General features: G+C 39.5%; 1 protein-coding gene across 2 annotated transcripts in view; it reads right to left on the reverse strand.

Moving 5' to 3' along the window:
- Positions 1–18,865, reverse strand: part of LOC118324932 (protein kinase C and casein kinase substrate in neurons protein 1-like) — a 33,355-nt gene that overhangs the window by 5,531 nt on the left and 8,959 nt on the right. The window contains exons 1-6 of one of the 2 annotated variants that reach the window (XM_035657442.1): positions 11,341–11,553; positions 7,297–7,426; positions 4,329–4,485; positions 3,914–4,149; positions 2,344–2,499; positions 1,411–1,586 (exon numbers count right to left, since the gene is read on the reverse strand). In XM_035657442.1, the coding sequence (XP_035513335.1) occupies positions 1,411–1,586; positions 2,344–2,499; positions 3,914–4,149; positions 4,329–4,485; positions 7,297–7,356 (785 nt within the window). In that variant the 5' untranslated portion in view covers positions 7,357–7,426; positions 11,341–11,553. Of the gene's footprint in view, positions 1–1,410; positions 1,587–2,343; positions 2,500–3,913; positions 4,150–4,328; positions 4,486–7,296; positions 7,427–11,340; positions 11,554–18,865 lie in introns of those variants that run through there. The other variant, XM_035657441.1, reaches the window with a different exon arrangement.

An 18,865-nucleotide genomic window follows, 5' to 3' on the forward strand; every position in this document is an offset into this window, starting at 1 on the left:
TTTATGGACTGTGGGAACATTCACCGTTTGTGTTTTAGCAGCAATAAATATGCATAAATCTGTAATTGAGAGATGTTTTTATTGAACAACCAGCGCGTCCAGCAGGTAAAGTTTTCCCCTCTCAGCGACTATATTGTTTGTTAGTTAGTCGCTTAACATATAGCAAAAGTGAAAAAACAGATTAAAACTGTATTTAAGAAGAGAAACTAAAGCCTCACTTGCGCTGCAGTCATCACGATCATACTGAATCCAGAAAATACACACACACTATAATAACATTTTCTTTTTTGCTTATAGTGACTATCTCATTAAACTTAACAAACCAATTTGTTAATTCTATTTTTAGTGTGCATTTCTTATAGCTGTAGTAAGTAATATGCATTCTAGTCTAATATTTGGAATTTGGATTCTTTTAAGTGAAATATGGCAATACTTTTTTTTATTTTTTGTGGATAACGAGTTTTATGCCAAAAGAGGAAAGCGCACTGGATTCAGAGATAAATATAATGAAAAAAGAACATACAATTATAATGCTTGGGTGCATCTATCTTATCTCATGTAGCGCACTATAGACACCCAGAAAAACGTTTTATCTTAACACTGAACTATCACATGTTTTCTTCCCCTAGAAATCCAGCCATTCATGGCAACACAGGTAAGGTCATGAATAGTAAAGGAGAAGTGTGACATGGCTGAAATGAATAAAAACCAACATGAATGATGAAACCAGACAGGAGGAACGACAATGCAATCCTCTAAACAGAAAAGGGCTTGAAACATCCATGGCAACCATTTGGTTAAAGAACCTGAAAATCACTTTTCCATGGGTCCCAGCTTTGTTGTTATGTGCAGGTTAAAAACAGCCAAGAATATGACAAAGATTCCCTCTGAACAAAATTCAGTTTGGCAGAAACGTCATTGACTGAATCATCAATTAATTAACACTGTGAGTCTGAGCGCTAATGGGAAATGCATGCCTGGTTGAGAAGTGTGTTGAGATTAATCAATTTGAAGTAAACTGTAGTGAATGTGACACAACAAATCAGACTAATCTAATACAAATTTGTTTGGAATGTGAATTTTTCTTATAAAAAATAAAAGCGCAGCATGCAATAATGCAATCTTTACTCATGTTGCATACAGTACCACTAAGAAAAGTAATTTATTCACTGAAATTACATCTGAATAAGGGGGAAGATGCAAGACTTGATGCTGTAGCAAGAAACATACACAGATGGTGGTAAAACAGGAGAATATAAAAATCGGATCAATGTACGTGTAAAATCCCTTTCTACGGTCTGTTTTACCTCTCATACAGATATTTACTGAATCATAAGTCAGAGAAAACACAGTCAGCAATCCAGCAGCTCTATGAAACAAAAAACCCTAGGCTCCTTCAGCCTGACTGACCTTTGGTTCTCGGTGAGGTTAAGATGGCGTTTGATGTCCAGCAGGGCCTCCTTGAGGAAGGTCAGCCTCTTGACTTCATGCTGCTGGCACTGGTCAAACACCTGCTCCATGCTCTCCATGTACTGCGGGGTGCACTTGTTCAGCTCCTCCAGAGACTTATCATACTTTTCTTTAGCCTGAGACAGAAAACAGAAGAACACACTGATGACTAAAGTCTCTGTGGACAATAAACCGTGCTGAACGAACCAGCATTGGTTTTATTATTTCTATTTTAAAATCTGGCTTATTCTTATACATATCTTGATATTCTGTTACTAAATTGATCCCAAATGTATACGCCCTAACAAAACTTAAATGGACCTTTAAGCTTGCACTGTTCATCTTTAAAAAGGGTTGTAAGGTATATCATGGTGTTGTAAAACTAAATATCTGTTCCAAACCAAAAATATATCACAAAATACAAAAAAACTTTTGCCTTCACACTGCATAAATCTATCTCAACGTAAGATCTTTAAGTGTTCATTTGAATAAGACTATGTCAAAAGCCTGATCAATTAGCCTGATCAATAGTCATTTAAAAGCCTTGCCACAGAGCCTGTACCAGCAAGATAAGACAAGATACTTTATGTCTGTTTGCACAGAAACATTCATCTACTGACCAGTGTAACAAAAGTAAAAATATTTTAGCGGAATGTGTCGTGGATACATATCAGCAGATAGATGTGTTATATACGTATACGATTGTGTGTATGTGTGTGTTTATCAGACATGTTTGAACAGAGAGCGTGTCCTTGGCAGCAACGTATTACCAAAGGTGCTCATGACTTGTTTTGTCTTGATTTTATTCTTGACATCTTTATTTTTCACTCGCCTCAAACTAAATAAATTAAAAGACTTTTATCCCTTTGCCTCGGTTTCCAGCCTTCTTCTCACCTTCTGCGTATCCTGTTTGCATTTGTCCACTTTCTCGTGGAGTTTCTTCTGCTGGTCTGGCGTGACAGAAGCCTCAGTCTTGCCGTTGGCCTCTCGGGCTGCAGCCAGCTTCTCCTCCTTGCAGGCCATGTGGTACCCTTTCTTAGCTGTCTCCATCTGTATGTCCAAACGCAGGCATTGTCAGTATCTCAAGTACATTAACTGATTTGACCAAAGGAACACAAGGGAGTCACTTATACTCATCTAAAAACAGGAATGACCTTGTCGAGACAGGATACTCAGGTTTAACGTGATCAGTATATATACTACGTAGAACTACATAAATATTATGACGTCCTTCTATCCAGGACCACAGTTGTATTTTGTTACTTAGGACAAAAACACAAAGCGAGAACAAGTAGAGTCCATTTAAAAAAAAAATATCAATGCATAAGAAAGGAATTCATGTTGTCCATGTAGAGTCAAGAAACCCAGTCAGACCTGTGTCTATGGTCTAAGTCCACTCATATTATACAGAGCCAGCCCCAAAGCAACAGGCCAAAACAGCCCTTCAAATTAGTGAAATAAAGGAGAAATTCAACCTTGAACACAGTGCTATAACAATGGTTTTAGGCAGTGAAGCCAGTATCTACAAAGTGTCTCCCTAAGCTGGAAATCAAGACTTGGTCCACTGACAATTAATTAGTGACTGACTCTGTTGCCACATAGAGGTTTTGTTTAAAACATCACATGAAAATGAATAGTATTTAAAGTTGTAAATCAGGAAATATGCCAGTAAAACCACCAGGGGTGCAGCCACAGACAGTGTGATGGAGAAGCTCCAGGAATGGCCTCTCGATGAAATCATAAGTACAGCGTACATCTCTGCTGTTCAGAGATTTGTTCAAATTCAGAAACTGAAATTTAAACCTGCAATAACGAATCTCTTGTCCACTAGGGGGCAGTGGAAACAAGTTGTGAACTTGTTATCATTAATTTGAGTAGTGTTTCTGGTGAATAGTCCTCTCCTAGCTCTGTTTTTGGTCTCCACCAGCTCCTGTGGCTACTTAGTTGCTAAATTCTCCACTATGTTCACCAGTTTTCTCTGTCTGTATCTAAACAGTAAAGTTGCGGACAGCAAAACAATGAGGTGAAACTTGCTAAGCTCTGTAAAGCAGAGGGAAGCTGCAGATTTGGGTGATCATCATCGTTTTCACATCATCATGTATTACATTATTATAATAAAAATATAAATTATAGTTGCATTAAATGTCCAATATTAAAGAAGCAACAGGAATTCTATTGTAATCAATAAATAATTGATTTAAAAACTACTTCAAAGGCCTGGTGTCACTTTTTGTATTCAAATTTTTCTTCCTGTATTTATTTTTATATTGATGTGTGAGGAGACATTACAATACTGATATGACACAAAGCAACACAACAACATCACAAGCTGTAGTGTATGTGAGTCAGAAAGAACCAGAAAGCTGCTCATGTATGTCATATTACATTCATTACGTGAATACAACTTGTTCTGTTACACCAAGGATAAAGATGATGACTCATAATTTGTTTCCATCCCCCTCACCTCCTTGAGCTTTTTGGCCCACGGTTTCTGAGCCTTCTTGAAGCCTTCGTCCGCCTCCTTGGCCTCTTTGAAGCCTCCGATTATTTGCTTGTGATAGGCTTCCTTCTGCCAGTTCTTCACTCTCTCTACGTCATCGTTCACCAGGTTGTTTTTCACTTCTTGGTGCAGCTCACTCACCTTCTCTGCCTCAGTCATCACAGCCAACCAGGCTCTCTCCACAGAGCCATACTGTGGGCCTGGGTGTCGGACAAAACGATTCAATCCAGTTAAAAACTTCATAGCAATAACCCGCGGCCAAATATTACCACAAGGCAAAGATCACACTGTGTAAATGGAGCTTTGGCAAATTGGAAGACAATGTGAAGCACTACTTTGCTGAGCTGTTTATTTTATTGACTCAGTCCCACATGCTGACCTTTCTCAATGAGCTGCCTCCATCTCTTGGACCATGCAGTTAGCTGATCACCATAGGCCTTTTCTATCTTGGCACGTTCCTGCAAGCAGCCCATAAGGTCATTGCAGAGCCGATGGCCGTCATCAAATCTCTTGACAGCACGTTTGTAGTTCCCCACCTGAGGACAGACAGATAAATGAAGGAACAGTAAACAAATAGTCTTTACATATGTCACATTAGAAAAAAACTACAAAATGCAGATCTAAATCAAAATATACACGAAAAACTGATGATATATATGATACGTATATGGTAAAATGAGAGAAGATCCTACCCTTAAGAAAATAGAGTATTGAAGAAAAGCTTTTCGAATGCAGTATGTACAGTACGATCGTGCATAGAGTATTACATGTAATTGTTATAGGGGTAATTTTTGATACAGGCAACTGATTTTACATATGTGCAGATTTTATAATTCATAAAAGGAATGCTATTTAATTACCATACATTTTTAATATTTTTTTACTGACACTGAGTAAAAGAAGATATTTTTGAAAAGCATGGTTCATGTAAATATTAGGCTGCTTTAACGAGATTTAGCTTGAAATGAAACACAAAAAATATTTCAATTCTGTCACCATTTCTACATATTAAAGCGAGTTCTATGACACAGTCATGGTTTATTCTTCACTAATCATTTTTTATCTGAATTCTAATAATAGTTAGTGGTTAGGATTTGCTGTAAGCAAACAAACAAACCCATTTTACTCTATAATGCAGTGTGTTATTTTAAATCCGAGCAAGAAACAGCTTCAGCCACATTTATTTTCTCAAAAAGGCATCAAAGCTACATTTTTATATCCTTCTCAGTCAAACACACCAGTGTTCAGACTTTTCTTTTAGATCTTGCCACCTTAAGGAAGACCGCCTTAAAAAAACAGTGCCAGGCCATGTGGCTCCGCCCCTTCAGTGCCTGCAGGGGGCGTGAGCTCATGGTGCATGATGAAGGGAGGCTAGTGAGGGGGTGCGGGGGTTGCTCGTGCCTGTGCATGTGTAGTTATGCAATGACATGGGCTTGTGTTTGTGTGTGTATGTGAATGTGTGGTATCTGTGAGTGTGTGTGTGTGTGTGCACAAACTGTAACTGCTTTAATCCTCTTGAGTGGTGTAATGCAGGCAGACAGATTCTCAGGGATAGACGACGAGGTGGAGACAAAAATACATAGAAACCACAGACTGCTTATGCTTTATATACATACAGTCATATATATCACAGACACAACTCACAGCGAGCCTATCTGATGTGTTTGCTGGCTGGAGAGCTGCACTGTGATTGGTCCTGACATGAGCATGCATGTGTGGTTACCGTTTGAGATGAGAGAGCTGCAGGGAGGCAGTGAGACAGGTGTGTGACGGTATGAGTTTTGGCCTGTGTGACAGACTGCCAAGTCACACCAACAACAACACGCAGGTGGACTGGTTGTACACACAAAAACACACTGGAGCTCTTGTGTTTGCACCAAAATTCAACAGCGTGTTGATTGTTCCATGGTTTGGATAAGTTTGATTCTGTTTCTCAGCCCAATTTGATCAAATATCAATGTTTCTGATGACAAAAGTGTAAGTGTTTAAGTGTATTTTCTGGCATTTATAAGCCATGAGCTGACCAGAGCTGTGTTGCCAGTATACAGATGCTATAGGCAGGTGCATGTGGTGAAAGGCCGCCTCAGAGTGGCTGATGACTGAACCTCTTTGTCTGTGTGTCCATGGCTAAGAGCCATTATACAAAGAAGACTCTGTACTGAGGGAATTCATTAACGCTAATTTGGTACACACACACACACACACACACACACACAATGCAGCTCAGCACAAGTGAAGATTGATAGAACTCGTATGATGTCTATATTTGTGGCGATGTGTCCTATGATGACACAATTGGATTTGATTGTGATGAACAATACATATACTGACAAAGGAAATGCAACATTCTCTTAGAGAACATGTTTACACTTGTAGGGGTATTTAACACATGTCCATCTCATTCATTCATTCATTTAGTAAATGGTGGAAGCCCATTTACTCATATTCTTTCGTGAACATGTATATGCACTTTTTGTATATGTAGTTTTTCATAGCCTGTCCTCCTGTGTGCCAGGGAAAAAGATACACAATACATTCAACAATATAAATTAGGCCAAGACTTTGTAGCTCTTACTTTTGACATACAATAAGTATTTCTATTTTCATCATTCCAAACTTTAATGTATGTTTTTTCTTGGCACTGTAACCAAAAATACAGACACTGCACATTTACATTCACATAAAAGATTTTTAGCTGCACACCCTAATAGCTTACCTAGTGGAACACCATGCACTATAGGGCTGGGACCTTGCTGGGTTTGAATCTGACCTGTGGCCCTTTGATGTGTGTCATCATAAAGGCAAATTCCCAATCGGGTCACCTTTAAAAGGCTCTTAATTTAAAGCAATGGTTCAACCTTTTGGGAAACTTTCCCTTCGTTAATAGGATGAGAAGATTGATACCACCTTCGTATCTGTCTGTTAAATATGAAACCACAACCAGCCACTGGTTAGCATAGCTTAGCATAAAGTGTAAAAACAAGGCAGACTTGAGAGTATCATCAATCTTCTCATCTCAGCATGAAATGGAGTAAGCGTATTTCCCAAAAGGTCAAACTATTGCTTTAAAGCGTAAAGTCACGCTAATTATATTTTTCTGCATTTCTTAATCAACATCAGGAGAACTGACCCTCTGCTTTGAACCTCAACAGGTATCAAATACCATCGCTATCCCTTCTGAGACTAATTGTCCTGTAAAAACTCAGTGACACTAATCTCATTTGCATGGTTTCAGCTGTGACTCTGTTGGGCTTCAGAAGCAAGATCAATACAAGGCAAAGAGAGGGTAACGGCTTGGGGCTGCAAGTTGAAAACTCATCAGAACAGAGATGACAGTGTATCTGTACCTCCCAGAAGCTGTCCATGGTGTCGTCAGCACCTGCACTTTCATCGTAGGAGCCAGACATTTTCCTGGATGTGGCAAAGCACTCTAATGACTAAACCTGTCCTCTGCAGCAGAGCTGGGTTCCTCATGCACTGAAAGAGACAAAGAGAGAACAACAATGTGAGACAGTACACAAATGCAGACACAAAGCAGTACAGTGGAGTGCATTAACATGGCCAAGCCTCTCTCTAACACTGAGGTAAAAGCAATGTAGCAATTTTTCCCTGCCAACTGGAAGGAACCTTTCAGTGTGAGGGTTTCTATTTGAGACGTTTATAATAATGAGATAAAAATAGTCTCCTTCGCCATGCATACAGCGCCGTGCCCCGAGGAATGAGAAGGGGCATCTTATATTGGCGTGTCCTAGAAAAGACACCAGAGAGAGTGGAGCATCACTGCCATCACACAGCTCTGACCCTGAATCCCTCCACAGGGCAAATACTCATTCTTATGACACGTTTCATCTGAGAAACACACAGTACATATGCTACACTGTGTACAGCAGTCCAGAATGTAGCTTGCGTGTAAACGTGTAATTGCGATCGTTATTATCATTACTGTTACTATATATTTACTTTTGCATCTCTTTGTCAAAATGCCTAAAATAGAATGGAAACAGATACACTGAAACAAGATCAACACACCTAGGCTCAGTCGTCCCTTAATGATGTTATTTAATCACCTATTACTTCTTAAGCCTACAGAATACAGTTCCTGCTGGATCCCCTCCACTGTTTAAGGTGATTTATATTTATTTGTTTGACGTCTGGTCGATATCTTACCACCATGGTTAAAACAGAAGAGGCTGCAAGACACTTTATTGTTATTGAACTCTGTTTGAAGCCTAATCCATTTTGCTCACATGACTAATGGCTTTCCCTTGACAGAGAGCTCTTCATTGCACTGCAACAACCAATATGACCATTTATTGTGTGTGTCTAATAATAATGGGGTTCTGTTGATAATGCTCCTGCTCTGACATGCTTTCTTGGTCTTAACAATTAAATTGCATTGATTGTGGTTCTTATCTAATTCTGCACATGGTCCAATAGTGCAAAACGCAACTTTATAATAGCTTTTAATTAAAATGATAGAGTTTTGCAAAATCTTAATAAGAGCAGTGTGATAATTGATTGATTCTTAGTATTCACAGCCCAAATTAAGTGTTAGCTAAGCGTGCTAGACAGAGGTCAGTGCAGATGAAGGATGACTTGTGGCCATTTCAGAATATAAGCTGAGTCTGCACTCTACAGTCTGACGCATCACTAAGAATATTTTGTTCAAATATTACCAGGGCCCTCTTCATCCTTCAAACTCCTTCTGCATTCAAGTGCAAAATAATTCCTGCAACATCCTTCATCCCTGGAATGAATCATTGACAAATACGTTCTGCTCAATTGGAACTGGCCTATCCTCACTTTCCTTTTACACAACATAACAACAAAATTGTCCTTGTGAGAAAAATAAGTCCTGAAACCACAAGGGCAGCTTATGAAGAGAAAGCATTCTTAGTAGCAGCACCCGCAACACACTCTGTTTTCACAAGGGGGTCTAGTCACCGAAATGTTAGCAGGGGAACATTTGTACAAAGTGTTATTGGTTCTGGTTTCTGCTGCAGAACAGGCAATCTATTCCTGCTTTCTACAGAACATTGACTGATTTAACCAAGCTGTACTTTATCAAAGGCCTTGGTTACTGTCAGCAGCTATCACACCAGCCTGTGGGGCCCTTAACAGTTGAGGCTTTCAGACTGGCCATTTCAAGAGAACACCACACAAAATGCCAAAGAACTATGATTCAATGATTTAGCTATTTCAGAGTCTGAATCAGAGACAACCTGAGCCTTTCACTTGCACAAGGATCAGCTGCAAGGTATTTTTGTGGTAATTCATCTTTTATTCTGAAAAGAGCACTCCACAGCTCAGAGAATAAAAGAATAAAAGCATTTTTTTCTGTGCACTCTATTCGTCTATCATACCTACAGGTTTTAATACATTTGGAAACTGTTTCTATTCATAGAAAAAAAAACTGAATTTAGAGGACGAGTGAAGGTTTTTGCTAATCCAAAAGTTGGTGTCCTAATCCAGACCTAAAGATTATCTTTAAAGTAACGGCGTAGCCAAAGTAAACAAAGTTAAAGTATATAAGAACACACATTTGTATTCCCTGCAGCACCTTCCACAGAATGTGTGACTCCAGATCAGTTGGGGCACACCCTTAGTAAATCCCTTTTTTTTTGCCAAATCCACACAGCTCTGAGGAGGCATGTTAGTCACCCTCACAAGCTGCTCCACAAACTCAACAATCTATACTTTACTTGCATCAATTACTACAATTCATGACAGTGAAGACACATTCAATTTCCACACTCACACTCTGCACTATGGAAATGTGCAGGAGATTAATACCACTCAGGTTTGTATGGTAAACATGAAGCTGCAGTCAGCAGCTGGTTAGTTTAGCTTAGCACAAAGACTGGAAACAGGGAAACAGTTAGCCTGGCTCAGGTAACAAACTCTACTGACCAACACCTCTGAAACTCACTAATTAACATGTTATATTTAGTTTATTTAATCCGTACAAAAAAAGAAGTGTAAAAAAGACAAGTTGTGGTTTTCCAGTCTTTATGCTAAACTAAGCTAAGCTAAACTAAGCCAAGCCAAGCCATCTGGCTGTTGGCTGTAGCTTCATATTTACACAGACAGGAGAGTGGTTTTGATCTGTGTAGAGTATAATCTGTATGCATTTACTCAACATAAAAAAGGCAGGATAGTTCTTCTCTTCAGTAAATATAGACATTATCATAAAAAGATCAAAAGTTTAAGATAGCATGGGCCTCAAAATCATATCTTATAGATAAAAATATATGTTTTATTTAGTTTTATTTTTAACCACAAAAACCCAGACATATAAGACATATGATATAAAAACTCAACTATGTGATGCAAGAAGGCTCCATGCAGCTAAGCAGCCCTAAAGTAGCATGTCTTAATTTCAGCAACAAACTAACAGCATTGGACCTGCTAGCTGTCTATCATTCGAGTCCTCCAATTAGCTTCCGCTTCTTTGTGACTGCAACACCTAGAGACCAAAGCCAGTTAAGCGCTGGCATGATGCCAGAATCCCAGCTCTAAAGAAAACCAATGGAGCTTAGTTTAACCAAAACTCACACAACCAACATATCACTTGATGTTTAGAAAGCATTCGGATTGACACACAACAATTCCCAGATAGCGCTCCACACATTTCCTTATATCTACGATCTCAAACTACGCTGTAGTCGAATAATTCTGTAGCATTGATAATTTTATGTACATGTTTATGTAGGTGAAAAGATGATCGGTGAAAGATAAAGAAGCTTTCAAATTCTCTTAATTAAAAAAATATATAAAGTAAGTGGCTCAAAAATCTTTATTTCTAAAGACATTGTGGACATAAAAGTCATTGACCTTAGCTCACAGTTGTGGTCCATTGTGGGAGATCATGTGTCCCTTGAGATGGATAAAGGTGGGGGGTGGAAAGCATTGTAGAGAGGGGCTTACACTACAGTTATTGAGGTCAATCCACCTCAATGGCAGTAAACACACCTCCCATTCCCCAGGGTGTTAACTGGTGAAGTCATAGTAAAAACCAAGTACTGATTCTACTGTTACTCAGGTTTTAGTTAAAGAAATGTGATATAAATGGGACAGAATATGAAAGACCTGTATATAATGCAATGACACACTATTATATTGGAAACTATACTGCATTCATAAGTCACATAAAAAGAACAGCTTGTCTGTACGAGCCACATTTATCCATTTGGATGTATCTTTCAGTTTGAAACTGTTAACAACCCACTCAATGACCAGAACACTTCTATCAAAGCGATCCCTTTTGCGATTTAAGAGTCTGTTGCGATTGCAGAGGCGGCACTGCTGTCTGAAGCTGACTACTAAAATACTACAATTCAAACTTCTGCACATTTGTAAGTAACTGAACATTGTTCTGCACATTCACTTACCATGGTTGCCTCCATTTTTGAAAAAGAAAAACAATCCTGAAATTTAAAATCAAACACAACTCCTTAAAACGACTCCTCGTGGATGTATAAATTTGTAGTCCAAATATTTCGTTTACAGTTGGAACTTGCAAATTTTATTTTTGCAGCTTTGACCTCTGTGGCCAAACTGAACCCAGAGAGGACGATAAGTCTGACCAAACCAGCATGTCTCAGAGGCTGAGGGATAATCCTGCAGTGTGCCACTTGAATAGCTTTGGAGGGGGAGGGTGCTAGCTAGGAAGAAGAGCAAAGAAGCGGATAGGACGGGTGAGACACAGAGACAAAAAGTGGAGAGTGAATTGTGCTGTGGATATGAAACTAATTATGATATTAAGTACTGACAGCATAGCTTTCTGTGTAGGGACATGTGCAATAGAGTTTGTGTGGTGGTGATACAAAGGGTATATATGAGGAGTTTCCTAATATCAATTTCATCATAAATGCACTGCTGGCACATTCAGCACTGCACACCTGAGACTGAGCTCACAGCAACAGGATGCAACTAAATACTGCAGGTTCCTGATGAACATGAATGCTTTTAAGAGAGTTAAAGAGAACCCCTGATCCAGGTGAGACAAATGTTCCTGACATATTCAAGAGGTCCAGTGTTGACAAGCCTTCTAAAGCACTGAATGGGAACCACAACAAACATGTAAGCTTGTTACAATAAGAAGATTTCAAAGAGATAAACTAACTTTACTCCAGCACACTACCAAGCGCACTGTGTCCTGACTGATTAGACAACAGTGATTCAAAGACGAAGCTGCTGACCGAAAACTAATTTAGTGATTTTATTTCTCTCTAGTAATGTCAAGTCAAGGTTATTTATAGAGCACATTTAAAAACAACAAATGTTTATGAAAGAGACACAGGAATGATCAAATAAAAACATTAAAAAGTTATAAAAACTTAGAATATTTTGACAAACTTGGATGGAATAGGGGAGGAGTAGTTCCGAGATGTAACCTGGTGCCAGTCCATGCAGTGCTTTAAAAAAACAAATAAAAGTAAAAAATCAGTTCAGTATGGATGAGATATGGTCTCTCTCTTTCTTTTACCAGTGACGAGTCTGGCTGCTGCATTTTGAACCAGCTGCAGGCGAGATGGGGCTGACTGACTGATTCCTACATAGAGAGAATTGCAGTGGTCAAAGCGAGAGGAAATAAATAAAAACATGAACTGTAGTCTCAAAATCTGTAACAGTCAGGAACGATAAATAAGTAAATAAATCAACTACGGCTGCACTTAAAACGGAAGTGGCATGTCAAACACTTTTAGAAATAACTCTGCTTAAAGCCCACAGCTGATGCCTTGATGTATAGTTGGTTGATGACGCATTTTGGTTGTCTGTGGATTCTGTTTGATAAGCGCAGCATGTCTTCCTCTTGTAAAGACTGAGTAAAAGGACACACAAGGAGAGAGACAGAGGGAGGTCTTTCATTGAGATATGAGCAAGGAGAGAGTGACAGAGAGAAACAGCATCAAGGAGGAGCAAAGGAGGGGAGGCAAGATGAAGATTGAGATGTAGGCAGGGTGGGACGTGACAGGACGACGAGGCCTGGGAGAAGGTGCGGCAAGTTCAGGACATAGCATGAAGCTTATCAGACAGCCAGGCTGCTCCTCACTGGACTGGAGAGAGGCCATAGGGCCAGAACGGCAGCTGAACACATCAGGACAGAGATGTGATTCATCTCACGGTGCAGCACGGAATAAGCAGGCTGTTGGATGTTGCCAGGAGACAGAGCTGCCTTGTGCAGACTTCACACACGCCGTAACAGCCGAGGCCGTCATTAAGCCGACCATGTGACCGATGCTTTAGACATGAGCAAGAAGGCCAGTTCGCAGCCGCAGTGTCAGCTGACCACTCCACTGAGCAGTCAACTAGTGGGACGTCCTCGAGTATGGTCATGCAGCAGAAGAGTGAGTGCATACTGAACCAAAAGAGTACTGAAGAGGAGAGACTCAAAAAGACAGGGCTGTAGAGATAGAAATAAAAGGAAAGTGTAGGAAAACCTGTTAAGGTAGAGGGCGAGGGTGGTGTTGTGTTGTATTTATCCTCCGAACGTGTAGTGCAGTGAGCTCTCCTCACTGCTCGCTGGGGCATGGAGTAGGAGAGTCAAATCTGAACTGACGTGTTGATCCAGACGGGGAGTCTGCAACAGAATTTAGGAAACAACAGCCCTCATCTTCTCTCTCCTCCATTAGCTAACTACTAACAACAGAGGAAAGCCTGTGAAACAGCAGTATACCTAGACAGAAAATAAAGTCTGATATGAGCAAGGAAGGTAAATGTGCTACCCATGTGGTTTTCCATCGTAAGTAAATACTAAAGAGGTCTGCAGTTGAGCTAACAGTAATGTCATCGTAGGCATTTGGTCATAAACCACAGTATTGGGCAAATACAAATTTTAAAGATGGCACAAGCTGACAAATTAAGAGATCAAAGTTCATTCTGAGGGGTGCACGATAGAAAATATGTCCCTGCGACTGATTTTATAATGTATTTTAATAAATTACCATTAATTATCTTTAATAGTTGTAGCAGGTTGATGAGGGTTACCAGATAAATCTTAGGGGTTGTGAGATGATAAATGATGAAAACAAAACAAAGTTCTTCTACATAAATCAATTTTTCCCAGACTTTTTCCTAATCTTTGCTGTTTTGTGAAATAGTGGAGACTGTTTGGGCCTCACAGTGTGAGCAATTTAGAGGGAAAAGTAACTAGAAAATAATGTCAAATAACTGTAGTGGAGTAAAAAAAGTACAATATTTCTCTCTGAATTGTAGTGGAAGAGAAGTATCAAGTAGCATAAAATGGAAATAATCCAGTGAAGTACAAGTACCTTGAAATTCTATGTATAATATTTGAGTAAACATAGTTACTTTCCACCACTGCATACATGAATGGATGAAGGTGGGACACTGCTTCACATTAAAGATACATTATCCCACTGAGATCAAGTGACTTGACTCTTTTTATAGCAAGATGTCACTTTCAATCTGTCTCTAACATCAAACTCATCAGATACTCTGCAGATACATATGTCTTAATAACAACAGAACAGCTACTGATCAATCACACGTAATGTAATGTCTCTATTGGATTACCACTTTGTAATGTAGCAACCCAGTCAATAAAAGCCTTTGCCTGTGCAGGCTAGATGTGTGGGTCATGATTTTAAGCAAACAGGCGCAGGATGACTCAGCTTTCTGATCATGAACGTCTCCAGAGGTGCTCTGGGTCGCTGCACAAGAATCAAGTTTCTGCATCATTGTTTGTTCACTGTGGGGGCGGGCTTCCTTTCCTGTTTCCTGCCCACTTTTGATAAAAATCTATTTTGTCTAACTATGTGAGTCAGCCAGGTGTGCTATTGCTCAGCTCCCACAGCATCAGACCACACAATAATTCATCAGCACTGGGATGTAAATGAGAAAAAAGAAACCAGCATCATTAATATACATTGATTTCTGTAGGGGAATGTTCTCTTCCTCTTCTCCCACCCCCACAGGGAAGTCACAGGTCATGGTCAGCTATGGGTCATATGGAGCTTGTAGGGATTGAGCAGAGTGGATGCTGACACACCATGCTGCCAGTCATCTGACAGCCCATAAAACTGTTTGTGTTCTGGTTCAATCTCCGATATACAGTATGTTATATATGTATGTAGGTTTGATACAAGAAGGACTGTCCAGTGTCACCAGTGAGATGAGGTAATGGCTGGGCACTATGAAATGGGGTTAAAGAGAACGTACTGGCACCTGCATATAAACAAGTATTAAGTATGCACAATGTTTTGGAAAACTAATCTTAACGAAAAAAAAACTTAACTAGTCAAGCATGTTTCTAATAATATTCATATAATATTAATAAAATATCTCTTAAGGACAATCAATCAATAAATCACCATCAGAAAAGAGAAAAATCTTACAGAAAAGAAAAAAGACAAATCTTGTCTCCCACCAGGACATCTGACCATGTGATAGTTACCAGGACACAACAATAATACTATATGTCCACTAATAAACAATAATATATGCAATTCAAAATACAATATTCTAAAATAAAACACTTAGCCTTTACACTCAGGAATGCTATTTAATGCTAAATGCTGATGCTCACAATGACACAATGTTAACCTGCTTCTTAGTTTAGTTGAGGCTGAATGTCATTAGTTTTGCACTTCGATCATAAACCTAAGTGTTCACCAAGGAGCACCAAGGTCATTACAATTCATCCTGAGGGGGAAATAACATTTCATGGAAATACAGTACATCCAATAACTGCTGAGACATTCCAGAAAAAAACAAAAATGTTAATCAGCTGGCGGTGCTTGAGTTCAAGTCAGGGGATCATCAAATCTTTATCCTCTGGAGACCACGATTTCACCACATTTCATGGCAGTGCATCCAGTAGTTGCAGTGATATCTCTGTGGTGAACCGACCCACTGACATTGCCATCCCTAGAGTCACGCAGCAAAGCTAAACTTAAGTTAAACTAAAATATCAACACAGACACAGTGATGCCAGTTCACATCAAATGGTTTCTGCCCTTCTGTTCTGTCTTTCCCTCCTCTGCATGCCCTCTCTCTTACATTGCCTCAATCCGACCTCATTGTAACCCCAGTTGTCTCCTTGAACAAGGAAATGTTTCTCTTGGCAGTTATTATGCTCCTGTAAAGTTCAATACTGTAACAAATGAAATACTCTAATTTAATAGTAGTCATACCTGCTTTAACTAACAGCAAGAGGCTGGAAAAATTCCACTAAGGATTTAATAAGCTCCTCAGCGAGATCAATCAATGAGCTATTGTCATGATGACATGACTCAATGTCTCCCTAACCTTGTTTACAACTATTACTACAAAGTAGGCACTGTGTAGACAACTCTTGAAGCATTACTCTATAGCTACACAGCCTTTTTTCAAGTTTATTTAGAGCATTTCAGTTCATGAGAGTAATTTGACAACGTTTCCAAAACAACTGTCTGAAGAAAACACCAGTGACAGACCAGTGGGTGGCGTGTGCTCATTCAATCAGGTCTAAGGAGGGTTCACATTGCAGTGAAAGAGAGAACTGGAGTATTTATCATTATATTACACAGCCTACTTGAAAAGTAAGTTCCTACATAGTAGTGTAGACGGAGGTTCATAATTGCCCGGGGATCGAGAGATAAAAGTTAGACGAAGTTAAGTTATTGGCTGCTGGAGCATTTCCAACTCTTGGATGTGCATAAAACCATCAGTAAAAAAAAACTACCATTGAAGGCATTGAAAGAAAATCCTAGTTCACTGACAGTCGAAGATACATGACACATAAATACTTTGTGACATAATTAAATATGCCTGCCTGCACTGCTAATGAAGGGCTGAAATTGTAGCCTGAGCTTTGCAGAAAGCATCTTGAATCAACTGAGTATTGGTTTCTAGGCCCATTTTGGATCAGTTCAGCCACTGACTGGTATCTTCTCTGCTAATGTTTGACTAATGATTCTTTTAGCCACACTAATGGTATGGTTCCAGGGATGGCCATGTCACTTGGTAGGTCAGCAACTATTGGATTGATTGCCACCATGGGGTTGATATTTGTGGTTTTGAGTCAAATATCTTTACAACTACAGGATGGCTTGCCATGACATTTTTACAGATACATATTTTTTTCTCTTGCCATCATCAAGTCACATTTTTAATTTGTCCAAAATATTCTGCTGCTATTCAGCTGTTAACATGCTACACTGACATGGTGAACATAAACATAAAACATTTAGCTCACTACTGTGCCTTAGCACAGTCTCACAGAGCTGATAGCATGGAAGTGTTGTTTAGATGCATTCAGCATACTAAACTAACAGTATGACAAAAACTCAATCCCTCAGAAATAAAGTTGCAATAAGACTGTTAAAAATTAATTGTCAAGCTGTAAAATTGTAATCCTGTGATTAATGTAAATTTACAGTGGGAAGACTAATACCACTCCATCCATTTACATACACTATAGCTACCCTAATGAGCCATCTGTGCCAGAAACTTTGTGAAGATATATAATCCTTCTTCAAGAACAGATAAACATTGAGAGAACCAAGACAGCTGGAAACAAATAGTGGGACGGAGAGACAGGAAGAGACTGGAAGAGACTATTGAATGGATGCCTGCTGGATACAACCCAATATGTGGCTGTTGAGCAGAAACATACATTTCACAATAGGAACCACCTATAAACACACACACATACACACTTGGCGACTGAGTTGTGATCTAACACAGCGTCCAGAGCGCTGCTGCAGTAGTTATGTAACTGTCAAGCCTCTTGCCACAAGCCTCCTGGTGACAGTGTGGTGAAGACGGGGGGAAAAAATGGCCAGGGGAGGGCAGAAAGTGGCGGACCGGAGAGGCAGAGGAGAGCAGAGGAGTGCGAGACAGGCATATTGTGATGGCTGGTGATGAAGGAATAAACTGCAGACATGCAGCAGTGGCTGCGAGATGGAGCAGAGAGGATGGTTCCAGTCCAGTTTTTCCTGATGTCCAGGCCGACAGAGGCAGCAGAGGAAGGGAGGGAGTAAATGAGCAAGGCAATAGTAAATCTGGGAATGTTGCTCTTCAAACACACCAGCTTTCCGCCTTCTTGCCGTTTAGCTGCCTGATGCTGCACTGAATACTGATTGGCTGCCTTCAAATGCACCGCTTGTACGTGTGTATGTGAATTTATGAGGTATGCAGAGAGTAGGAGGCAGTGTTATTGAAAAGGAGAGATTGCTACAGATTATTTTAACTAAAAAGGGATATATATCTCAAAACATTTAAAACAACATCAACAAATATTATTATTTTTAGGAATAGGTAGTTAAACTTAAATTTAATTACTTCTTTGAAAAACAGCTCCAAGAGTGGTTCACTTAAGTAAATGTTACTCATACTGACTTTAACAAACATGATGTTCCTGATGATTAAAATGTATCTTTGCTTTTGTTTGTACATCAGAGGGAAGAGAGGAGGGTTTGCGTTCACTGCAACATTAAAATCTCTCACAGCTGCATTCTCTTTCTTTTGAAAAGATGAAAATTAGATTAAAATACAATAAAAAAGAGCCTAACTAACTAAGAGTCCACCAGATATTATATAAATTATTAGGCAAATTGATTTGTTCTGACCTGATTTCACAGCTGTCACTCTGAGTGAAATAGTAGGTAAACACAGGTGTTACTAATGACACTAATTAAGGTTCAATTCCATTCAGGTCAAACAAAGTCAGGTTGCTGCTATTGTGCATGTTTGCTCACTGCTACACTAAATGGAACAGAACCTAATTTAGTATCATTAGTAACACCTGTGTTAACCCGACTGGGTGGCTGTGGCTCAGAGGAAGAGCGGGTCGTCCCCCTATCGGAAGGTTGTTGGTTCGATCCCCGGCTCCTCCTGCCACGTGTCGAAGTATCCTTGAGCAAGTTACTGAACCCCAAATTGCTCGGATGTGTATGAATGAGTTAGTTT

This window comes from Morone saxatilis, unplaced genomic scaffold (genome assembly GCF_004916995.1).
Source record: "Morone saxatilis isolate NCDOM2014 unplaced genomic scaffold, NCSU_SB_2.0 Contig15, whole genome shotgun sequence".
Taxonomy (NCBI): domain Eukaryota; kingdom Metazoa; phylum Chordata; class Actinopteri; family Moronidae; genus Morone; species Morone saxatilis.